The following is an 11,688-nucleotide window of genomic DNA, read 5'->3' as shown; positions in this document are numbered from 1 at the left end:
CTTGCAGAGCCCGCACGATTTTGCTGCTGCAGTTGTGGAGCTGCAGGTACACCTGTGTTTCGGCGAGGTTTTTTTGCTTTCGCACATGCCAAAAAACGGGCACACCTGTGGTTCCCTGCATGATTTTGCTGCCACCACAAGAGCAGCAGCAAAATCGTGCTGGTCCCACAAGAACTTATGAGCCGTGGCGGCGAGGGCAATTTACTGTTCCGGCTCGTAGCCCACCGCTGGATGGATGGGACCCCAAGAATTAGGGACTTTTATCTTTTTATATAACCCCAATAATTATCTTTGAAGCAAGAAAGTCGAGAAGGCATCCTTCTCAATATTGAAAGGCCGCTTTTGCCGAAACACGTCTGTAACATCATAGTTTATGAATTCCTTGCTTTTAGTACAGATTCTTGAAAAAATAAAGGATCCAAATTTCTGGAACCCAACAGTTGTCCTGCTACATACCTGGATCCCAGAAAGTTAAAGTTAGTTAAAACAATTAAAACAACAGTACATGATTATATTGCAAGGACTTCTATTTTCATATTTGCCTTTTTTAAAAATCTGCCTCCCTGCAGATGATTTTGCCTGGTTCCTGATGTGTGTAAAATTTGCGCAGCTGTTTAGATGGAGATGGAATGACATCCAGAATACATATGGAAGTATTTTTGCTTTATAATACCTGTTTCCAGTCTATTTTTTTCCCAAAGACGATATCCCAAAATGAACACTAATAAACAAGCATGCTTCAAAAGGAGAAAGGATAGAACTTAAAAAGAGAAACAAAACAAATATAATCTGTACGTAACAGAATATAGTTTTCACTTAACTTTCACCCACTATATATCCCTTCTTAACACACTGCTGTTACCAATTATTCTTGATTGAAACTATTTTGGTTTTTAAACTGTAGTTAAGAAATTGAATCGGCATAACAGCACAGATCAGCTTTGTCAGAATCTTCTTCCGAACAACATTTGTGAAAAATTTTAGAAGTTTAAAAAGCAACCTGTTGTCTGTCTGCTCTTTTAAGAGAAAAGCCCTGAATTCATTTTTCGTAACTTGGCGGGCAAATGATCCTCCAATCTTGCTCCCAGGGTATTCAAGAGTGGAGGTCTCTGCTGGAATTCGAGGTTCCCAGTGGATCGAGCCAGGAGCTCTGATTTGGTTTTGAAGGCGGCCAACTTCAGCTTTTCACCTTCTTCCTCCATGTTGCAGACGGAACTGATCTGCTGGATTTTCAAGAGGTCACCAGTGCTGCAAGCTTTCTCCACGCTGGGGGAGCAAAGACTCGGAATACCTCTGTGGAGATCCCCCTTCCCAGTGCAAAGCCTCTGGAATTTGCTGGGAAGTCGGTTGCTTTTCTCTTCGAAAAATTCGAGACAGTCGAGGGAGGAGATCTTTTCCCGTCGGCTCCTATGACTCCCGGTGGGGGTGTCCAAAGGTGAAGGAAGAGCCAAATTCTCCTCTTGCTCTTTCACACTATAGGGAGGAGTTGGGACTTCGAAGGTGCCATGAAACTGGGAATAATCCACACGGAAAAAGCCGTCTTCCAGAGACATCACAGGGAGGAACCTGTGGCCCCAGAGGACTTCATCTTCCGTATAAGAGGTTCTGGCTTGGCACGTCATTCCTAAGAGAAGAAAATAGTAAAAGAATCAAAGTTAGGTGTTTAAATTACAATGCCGTTCAGCCCGTGCTTTTCAAAGGATATTTGCTATTCCTCCAACTCTGCTTGGTGGGAAGACACAATCGTCTCTCTGATTCAGTAATGGGGAGCCAAAATTTTTACTGCCATACTGTGGGTGTGGCTTATTTTGTGGGTGTGGCTTGATGGTCATGTGATAGGTAGGAGTGGCTTGCCGGCCATGGGACCAGGTGGGAGTGGCTTGAACGATCATTATCGTTCAAATGAACTGTTAAGTCCTCGACTTACAACCTCACCAGTGTCACTCTCTGGGGTGATAATTTGCTTTGGGTTTCCTGGGTCGCCCCCTCCCTCAGGCTGGGTAGCTAGGCGAATGGGTGCCGATCAGCTGTTGAGAAAAGAGGGGGGAGGAAATGGGCGATCTGCAACTCCTGCCGGTGCTGGTCTCCTTGTCGCTTTCCAAGGAGGAAGAGGAGGATGGGAGGGGGGATGATCAGCTGGAGCTGGGCACACAGCTTCATTTCTGCCGGTGGAACTGCATTCCACCCCATCCTGCTGTTGCCCAGCCCCGCTCTGGTTCCACCTAAAATGGACGGAGCAAGAAATGTAAGTTAAGTAGGGTGGCAGGCCAAAGTCTCCAACTCAAAATGATGGCTGTGGTAGATAGCCCACATAACACCTAAGGTATTGTTCCACTAGGGCAGTGATGGTGAAGCTTTTTTGACTCGGGTGCCAAAATAGCGCACAAGTGCGTGCTCACACCCATATCCAATGCTCCCCACGTGCCCCACTCCCCCATTTCCTGACTTTTTTTGTGTATAAGTTTTTTAAATTTTAGTAAACACAACAATGCTTAAAATTAATCATATATAAACTTTTCTTTTCTTATTACTCACTCAATAGAGGCTCTTATCTTTCCTTGTCTAAAATTTTGTCTTAATTTTATACAACATTATCAATTCTTAAAAATCCAAATAAAAATTCTTCCTCTCCATCTTACTATAAAAAGTTACATTACATCAATGCAAAGAATAATAAAATCTCTTTTATCTAAATTTTAATATTGTATCATAGAGCTAATTAAAAATTCTTTATATTTATCTTTAGTAAAAGAGACTATTTTAAGACTCTTTGTTTTGGGAATGTTGTGGTTGGCTCTGGCCCAGCTCCTGCCCTAAGGAATGTTGAGGTGGATGCAGGGGAAACATCAACATGTCATAGGTCTGTTTTATTGCCGACAGAGTCAGGTAGTGCAGTTTCCTTGGATGAAGAAGAAAGTGGGGGTGACTTGGAAGAGGGGGGCTTGGCACACAGCCCAGGAAGCCAATCTCCATTATCTTCGGTCGATGCGGATGAGGAAGTGTTAGACCCACGCATGCGCAGAATTATGCATAGAAGAGACCAATTGAAGAAATATTACAGGAGATAAGAGAGGCCACCTGTGTCTGGGTGGGGCTCCAGTATTTACAGCTGCTGATATAAATAGCAGCGTGCTGGCTTGGCCGTTGTGGAAGATTATCAAATCGTTGTTCTTCAGGACCGTGCCTTGCTGTTTCCGGACTTTGTTGATTTTTCACGACTTTGAAACCAAAGCAGAGCAAAGTGTGTGTGTTTCACTTCGTGGAAGAAGGAGGGCTGTGATGTTCCTTCACAGCTGCTAGCTAAGTACTTAAGGACTGATTAAGGGGATTGTACAGACTACCAGGTTGTTTTGGGACGAGTGCTCTTTGCAATACAAAAAGGGTGCTTTGTTTCTTTTGAATTTTTGTGGTAAAGAACATTGTTTTTGAACTTTCAAGTGTGTGTGTGTGTCTGAAATTTGTACCCTTGACTGTTCGGGAAACTCATACCATAGAGCCCGGCAGAACAGGGAAAAGGAAAACCCATTGCATTTGTTGCAAGGACTCTTCCTGGAGCTCCTTCTTGGGTATGTTATTTCCTCATTCTCTAGGCAGATGTGATATAGTCTCTTTGGGTGGATGGACTTGTGCAACGTACAACCCTCCAAAAGCCTTGAGCGAGGGACCCTATTAAATCATTACTAAATTGTACTGATTTAACCTAAAACTGCGTGGACAGCCATGAGTTTAGATTGCCTGTTTCAAAGGCAACCAGTCAGAAAACAAACACATTAATCTGCCTCGGTTGCTCTATTTTTGCTGAATCTAAGATGTCCTTCCAGTCTGAAAGATGTATTTTCTGGAGGTAAAAATAATAATAATAATGATACAGTAAGTTTTAATGCGACAGAAGGGGAAAATCATTAAATAAATTACTGAAGGAGAACATGTGCCAACTGAACATAATTAAGCAAGTTGAAATGAAATGAAATGAAATGTAGCTTTTCATCCGAGCACCAGACATGATTTTCTAGAGGGGAGGCCCAGGCACACAACTGTGTCGCCCACAGCTGAAAGAAAAATGTTGTGTACCACTAATCTAGTTGTTCTGGCAGTTTTGCTGTATTGTCCCATGGCCTCTCTCATTAGACCGACTGCTGCGAGGTTTGGTTTGGCTCCATATAAGCTTTCTCCTGCTTGACCTGGAGCTGGGATCTCTTTGTGGTTACCTAGAGAAGGCACAGCTTTGTGCAGCCATAATCTGGTCAGGCGATGCATTTGGTTTGGATGGAACTGCAGAAAAGCCTCATCTCTTACCCATTGTACTTGCTTCTATTATTTGAACAGAATCACGGCACTGCATGAGATTAGCATTGGATTTTTTTTTTTCTAAAAAGAACTAGCTATTAATACGCCTTAGGCTGTTCACAGTTTAACAAGTAACAGTGAAGGCAGATTTAGGAATATATGTCATGATTCTGTGACAGCACTTTGGGACTCTGTTCAAATAATATACAATTCGCATGTGACTACAGGGAATCCCTGACCTACAATCACAACGAAGCCCCAAATTTATGTTGCTTAAGAAAGGCAATTGGTAAGTGCCTTTTTGCCCAATTTTACGTCCCTTCCTGCCAATTCACGTTATTAAGTGAATTGTTGCAGTTATTCAATTCGTAACATGGTTGTTGAGTGAATCTGGCTTTCCCCTGGACTTTGTTTAGAAATTTGCAAAAGGGTCAATCACGTGATCCCTTGTTAAAAACCCTTGTTATAAAACCAATCATATATACAAACATACCATGCATAAATTGTAGAAGCCTAGGGGGAAAGAATATCTCAGTTCCCCCATGCCTGACGGCAGAGGTGGGTTTTGAGGAGCTTACGAAAGGCAAGGAGGGTGGGGACTATTCTAATCTCTGGGGGGAGTTGTTTCCAGAGAGTCGGGGCCGCCAGAGAGAAGGCTCTTCTCCTGGGTCCCGCCAAATGACATTGTTTAGTTGACGGGACCCGGAGAAGGCCCACTCTGTGGGACCTAACTGGTCGCTGGGATTCGTGCGGCAGAAGGCGGTCCCTGAGATAATCTGGCCCGGTGACATGAAGGGCTTTATAGGTCATAACCAACACTTTGAATTGTGACCAGAAACTAATCGGCAACCAATGCAGACTGCTGAGTGTTGGTGTGACATGGGCATATTTAGGGAAGCCCATGACTGCTCTCGCAGCTGCATTCTGCACGATCTGAAGTTTCCGAACACTTTTCAAAGGTAGCCCCATGTAGAGAGTGTTACAGTAGTCAAGCCTCGAGGTGATGAGGGCATGAGTGACTGTGAGCAGTGACTCCCGATCCAAATAGGGCCGCAACTGGTGCACCAGGTGAACCTGGGCAAACGCCCCCCTCACCACAGCTGAAAGATGTTTCTCTAATGTGAGTTGTGGATCGAGGAGGACGCCCAAGTTGCGGGCCCTCTCTGAGGGGGTTAGTAATCCCCTCCCCAGGGTAATGGATGGACAGATGGAATTGTCCTTGGGAGGCAAAACCCACAGCCACTCTGTCTTATCAGGGTTGAGTTTGAGTCAGGCCATAAGTCACTTCTTTCACTGCCATTGTAATTTTAAATGGTCGTTGAATGAACTGTTGTAAGTCAAGGACACATTCAGCAGTTGAGGGCAACCTACATGCATCAATGCAATTTCCATTTGGATCCAGCTGTGAAGGATTACCCCCAGAGGTGGGCTGCTAAGGGGGAATGGCGACGTGTGCTCATCCCCGTGGCTCTGAGTGCTAGCGGAGTCCAGCACAATTCTGCTACTGCACCTGGGCAGGTAGCGAAATCACACACGGACATACTTTCTTTTTCTCCACAATCAGAATGTCTGGTGTGTTATGCTTCAGAATTCGGTCAGTCTGAAGTCGGAAGTCCCACAATAGTTTTGCTTGCTCATTTTCGACCACTTTTTTGGGCTTATGATCCCACCAGTTCTTTGCCACTGGTAAATGGTAGTTCCGGCACAAGTTCCCTATTATTATTATTATTATTATTATTATTATTATTATTATTATTATTACTATTATTATTATTATTATTATTATTATTATTATTATTATTATTATTATTACACCAGATCACAAACATATGCAAGCCCTTTTAATTCTTCCATGACTCTCTTTGGATGGGAATGAGAAAAAGTGTTACCAGCACCGGTTCTTCAGTGCTTAGCAGCCTTTGCGCTTATTGTATCCCCTGAGCTTCATGTATTCCAAACTTAAAATAACCAAATAAATAATAATCACACACAAGGGCCATATAGACTCTCAGACAAGAGAAGTTGAATGAGGCAAATTGTGCAAATTAAACATTATAGCATCTTTCCTTATTTTGCATAATGTGGCTCCATTTTTCATCACAGGTTCTTTTATTTTTTTATAACCATTTATAAAGAGGTTATTTTTTTAAACACCATTGTTACATAATGTGTTATTCTACATTGTCAATTGTGAAGAAAAGAAGCAGCAAAGGACTGTGTGAAGTGAAGAAACACACCCTGCACTGCTTCAGATTTTATTAAGCTGCTTCTCCTGCTTTTGAGATCACCACACATTTTTAGGTGGATCTCAACAGCATTCAGGACTAGAATACTGTGTTATACAGTAAATAATGCAAATGTCTTGGCTGCTCTGATAGCTGGATTCTGAACTTCATTCCCTGTTCCATATACAGTGATACCTAATTGTTCTGTCTGGGTTCCCCCAGATGCCAACACCAACTAAAAAGAGTAGCCAGACACGCTGGTAAAAAGCAAAGTCATTTTATATCTTTGAAAACAAACACAGATAACAAAAACTATTCTTACAAACTGGAATGCTATGAAGCTTCACAGAAGAGTCACGATGGCCAGACAATACAACAGGCTTCTTGCTGGCGCACACACCACTGTAGATAATAAAACCCACGCCTCTCCCAAGTTTTCAGCCTTCGAGGCCACAAGCCAGAATCAGAGACGCCAAGGATCGAAGCAAGGTCACAGGACTCCCAAAAGATAACTCTCCACAATACAGGAAGGGCGGGCCTGCCTTTTCAACCTTTCTGAGGAGAACCACACCCAAAACCAGCTGTTGCCTATTAGGGATGGAAATACCTGGCTAATTGTCCCCTTCGTTGTGCTGCCCTTCTCTGCCTCATATCTATGATGGCTTGTGCGTTCTCATGTAATGACTCCAGGCTACTCGCTGGGGAGAGCTCCCCCCGGGGGTCTCAGGCTGTTCTCCCTCCTCCTCCTCATCCTGACATTCCTCTTCCCCGTCTGCCTGTTCCTCCTCCTCCTCCTGTTCCTCGTCCTCCCCCTCTGAGCATGGAGCTGGCAGAGTTCCAGCCGTTCCCTGAGGAGCCTCAGACTGAATCACAACACTAATCTTACAAACCCCTCGTCATACAAACTTTTCGAGATACAAACCCGGGGTTTAAGATTTTTTTGCCTCTTCTTCCAAACTTCTTCCAATGACACACCCATAAACCATGTCTCCAGAACTGGTAGTTAAAGTTTTTGAATCCCACCACTGCTGTACACCAGACAGTTTCTGTGTCAGTTCTGTTTCAGTTTAGGCTTTCCCATTCCCAAGAGGATCCAGGACTACAACTCCCAGAATTCTCAGAGTCTATACACACTGGCTAGGAATTCTGGGTGTTGCCACATTGAGAAAAGTGGCTTTAGCCCTATTTATTCCAGGAGAGTTAAAGCTGCTGCTAGCTCACACCAGATCAGGTGAACGGGTAGTTCTGACGATCAGCTGGTCCCACCAACCAGCGCCTGCATTATCCTGTCCTACATGTTCTTCTTTCTGGCTCAGCTGATTCGCACGACATAGCTGATTTCTGCACCTCCGCTGTTTTACTTACCAGGGCTGCCTTAGAAGGCAAGAGGCTGAGCTTCAAATGGCTGTATTTTGAATGCTGCACGCAATTGTGTTAGGTGTGTGCATGTGCACAATCACCAAACTGGTTGTTAAACATAACTAATCGTCTAACCCAACTTGAAGATATCTGGACTTCAACTCCCAGAATTCCCCAGACTGCATCCGCTGGCTGGGGAATTCTGGGAGTTGAAGTCCAAATATCTTCAAGTTGCCAAGGTTGGGAAACACTGTTCTACAGAACCGGTAGTGGAAATTTTGAGTAGTTTGGAGAACTTGGAAAATACCACTTCTGGCTGGCCCCAGAATTCTGGGAGTTGAAGTCCAAATATTTTTAAGTTGCCAAGGTTGGGAAGCACTGGTCTAATCCATAGAAAGGTCAAGAGAACATCATCTGGCAATTTAGGAGGGGGGGGGCAGGAAGATTCATGCAAGCGCCCTCTTTGTACCATTTATCCATCAATTCTAGTCCGTGCAAAGGTAAGAATCAGCCTACGGCTCCATATGCTGATGATTGAACTCTCTGTAGTTACTGATTTAGCTAAGTTTATTTAAGTATGTTTCACCAGGCCTGTTAAAGACTCTTATGTGCTTAGGAAGTGCTGAAGGTAAAATACACGAATGGATACAGAAAGTATATGACCCATCCTAGAATACAACTCATCTGTTTGGAACCCATACCACATTTCTGACGTTAACACCCTCGAAAATGTCCAAAGATACTTCACCAGAAGAGCCCTTCACTCCTCCACTTGAAACAGAATACTGTACTTTGTGTAACTAGACTTGCAATCCTGTGTCTAGAAAGCTTAGAACTACGAGGCCTTAAACATGATCTAAGTATTGCCCACAAGATCATATGCTGCAACATCCTGCCTGTCAACGACTACTTCAGCTTCACCACAACAACACAAGAGCACACAACAGATTCAAGCTTAATATTAACCGCTCCAAACTTGACTGTAAAAAATACAACTTTAGTAATCGGGTTGTCGAAGCATGGAACTCATTACCGGACTCTGTAATATCATCCCCTAACCCCCAACACTTTGCCCTTAGGCTATCCACAGCTATCCAAACCTATTATTAACTATGGGCATTTTTGGCAAAAACAGGAGTAAACAGAAAGTTTGCCTTTCGCAAACTCCTTAAAACCCATCTCTGCCGTCAGACATGGGGGAACTGAGATATCTCCCCTTGCCTATGTAGTTTTTATGTAGGGTATGTTTGTGTGTATGCTTTTTAAATAATGGGTTTTTAGACTTTTAATATTAGATTTGTTATTTTAGACTTTTTATATTAGATTTGTTACTGTATATTGTTTTATTGCTGCTGTGAGCCGCCCCGAGTCTGCGGAGAGGGGCGGCATACGAATCTAATAAATAATAATAATAATAATAATAATAATAATAATAATAATAAACAGTTTTCTGGCAAAAATATCATACACTGTGGTAACACGAGTAATGTGAGTATACTACAAGTAGTTGTAAGTGCAGGCTGGTTGCCAAGCACCCAAGATGCGGCCATGTGACTGTGAGGACAAACACCCAGCCATATGAACTTTGGAACCAAGTTGTAAGTATCTTTGGAATTGCTATGTGAACAGTTTTTCCATGTGGAAAAATTATATCTTTTTTTAAATAAAAGGAAGTTCCTATGATTAGTTTTTCATTCCATGTTAGCTAATGGCCTACTTGGCTCCCTTTTTTGAGTAGGTTGGCTTGTTTAAATCTGGCCTTTGCTTGTGGTAGACTCTAATTTGTTCTTGTTTTTCTGCCTGGCGCTATAAAAATTAAGTTGTTTTGCAACAACTCCAATCGCCACAAAAACCACATGTTCATGATATATCCAATTATAGGTAGTCCTCAATTTATAACCACAATTGAAATCCAAAATTTCCATTGCTAAGAAAGGCAGTTGGTCAATTGAGTTTTGTCCCATTTTACCTTTTTTTTTTCTTTTCCTGCAGTTGTTAATCACTGCACTTGTTAAGTGAATCATATGGTCATTAAGAAAATGTAGCTTCCCCCAGTGACTTTGCTTGTCAAAAGCTAGCAGGGAAAATTACAAATCAGGGGTGAAATTCAGCAGCTTCTGAAAGGTTCTAGAGCAGTGTTTCCCAACCTTGGCAACTTGAAGAAATTTGGACTTCAACTCCCAGAATTCCCCAGCCAGTGAATGCTGGCTGGGGAATTCTGAGAGTTGAAGTCCAAATTTCTTCAAGTTGCCCAGGTTGGGAAACACTGTTCTAGAGAACTGGTAGTGGAAATTTTGAGTAATTTGGAGAACTTGGAAAATACCACTTCTGGATGGCCCCATCCAGTATATTTTGCAGTATACCTTCCCTTGCCACGCCCACCAAGCCACATCCACAGAACCAGTAGTAAAAAAACCCTGGATGTCACACTTTTACAAATAATGATATTATTATTATTGTTATTATTATTATTATTATTATTATTATTATTATTATTATTATTTATTTATTTATTAAATTTGTATGCTGCCCCTCTCCGCAGACTTGGGGAGCCCAGGATACTGCAACCATCATAAATACGTATTGTTGTACATACTCTTGATCAGTTGGAGGGTGATGAAGATATTGAGGACTCAGATTCAGATAGTGTTTATGAAGTAGTGGTAGAACAGGTGGGAGGCCAGCCACAGGATATGGCTATGAGTTCAGGATCTAGCGAGGGAGAATCAGATGCACACCGGGTTAATCCTAAATTCAGAAGAATTCAGAAATGTAGAGAGCAAAGGTCTGGAAGAAGATATTAAGGAGATGAATGGGTTAAATAATTGAGTGAGGTACGTCATGGGACTAGTGAAGAAGAAGGGTGGAGTTTCAATGTTGCCGAACAAAAAGATGTTGATTTTTTATGCCACTCTCCAAGTAAGCCAAGTATTCTGTGGGATTAACTGTCTGTTTGCTGTTTTTTAGTGATCATGCTTTTACGAAATAAATCTTGTCTAGCAGAACAGGAGAAGGAATGTAAAGAATGCAATTAAGAAAGATAACGGAGCCAGGAGAGATACGCCAGTATGAAATGTGTGTGTAGCCGGAAGAGAAAAGAATAAAATGGAGCTTCTTTGTTTATGAAATATTGTGTTTGATAAAAGTTATTTGTACTTGCTGAATTTCTACCAGAAACCAGAACACATATCCATTGCCAATCGACAGAGTGATCATTTGATCATGGAGATGCAGTAACTGTCCTAAAGTATGAAAACTGCCCATAAGTCACTTTTTTCCAGAGCGGAAGTTTGAATGGTCACTGAATAAATGATTGTAAATTGTGAACTCCTGCAGTCATAACTTCCTGTCCTTGCTCTGCTCCTAAGATTCTTTGCTTCCTGGCCACATTGAATGGGGTTGATTGGAGATGGTTGAAAATATCTGGAGGGCAACATCTGCTTTCCCAGAATTTAGAGTAATGTAGCCTTTCAGGTAGAGTTAAATCTATAGTATTTCGCCTCTCTAGGAATGTATAAAACATCTCAGAAGTTTTTTTGTCCTAAAGGCTGTTGAAAATCTCAGAATAGCTGAAATACATTCATGTTTTATTATACCTTATTAAAATAATATTTCAGTTGTCTAGAGACACTCTGTGAGGAAAATGGGCAGTTTCAAAATATGATAAATAAATAAAATGATATATGTAAATCATAAGCAATCCAATGAAAAGTTATGCATGATTCTAAGTCGCACAATCATTGACTGTGAGAAAAATTATGAGTGTACCTTGTACCAAGAAAATGGTGGTTTTGTTTGAATGATGAAAACAAAGAAC

General features: G+C 42.0%; 1 protein-coding gene across 1 annotated transcript in view; it reads right to left on the bottom strand.

The window, feature by feature from the left end:
* Nucleotides 1-971: 971 nt before the first annotated feature.
* LOC139154674 (G protein-activated inward rectifier potassium channel 1-like) overlaps nt 972-11,688 on the bottom strand; it is a 29,573-nt gene continuing 18,856 nt past the window's right edge. Inside the window, exon 3 of the mRNA XM_070729546.1 lies at nt 972-1,624. Coding sequence (XP_070585647.1) covers nt 1,020-1,624 — 605 coding nt within the window. The 3' untranslated portion in view covers nt 972-1,019. The remainder of the gene's footprint in view (nt 1,625-11,688) is intronic.

Source organism: Erythrolamprus reginae, chromosome Z, assembly GCF_031021105.1.
Source record: "Erythrolamprus reginae isolate rEryReg1 chromosome Z, rEryReg1.hap1, whole genome shotgun sequence".
NCBI classification, from domain to species: Eukaryota; Metazoa; Chordata; class Lepidosauria; order Squamata; family Dipsadidae; genus Erythrolamprus; species Erythrolamprus reginae.
This window is presented reverse-complemented; position numbering and strand designations above follow the sequence as displayed.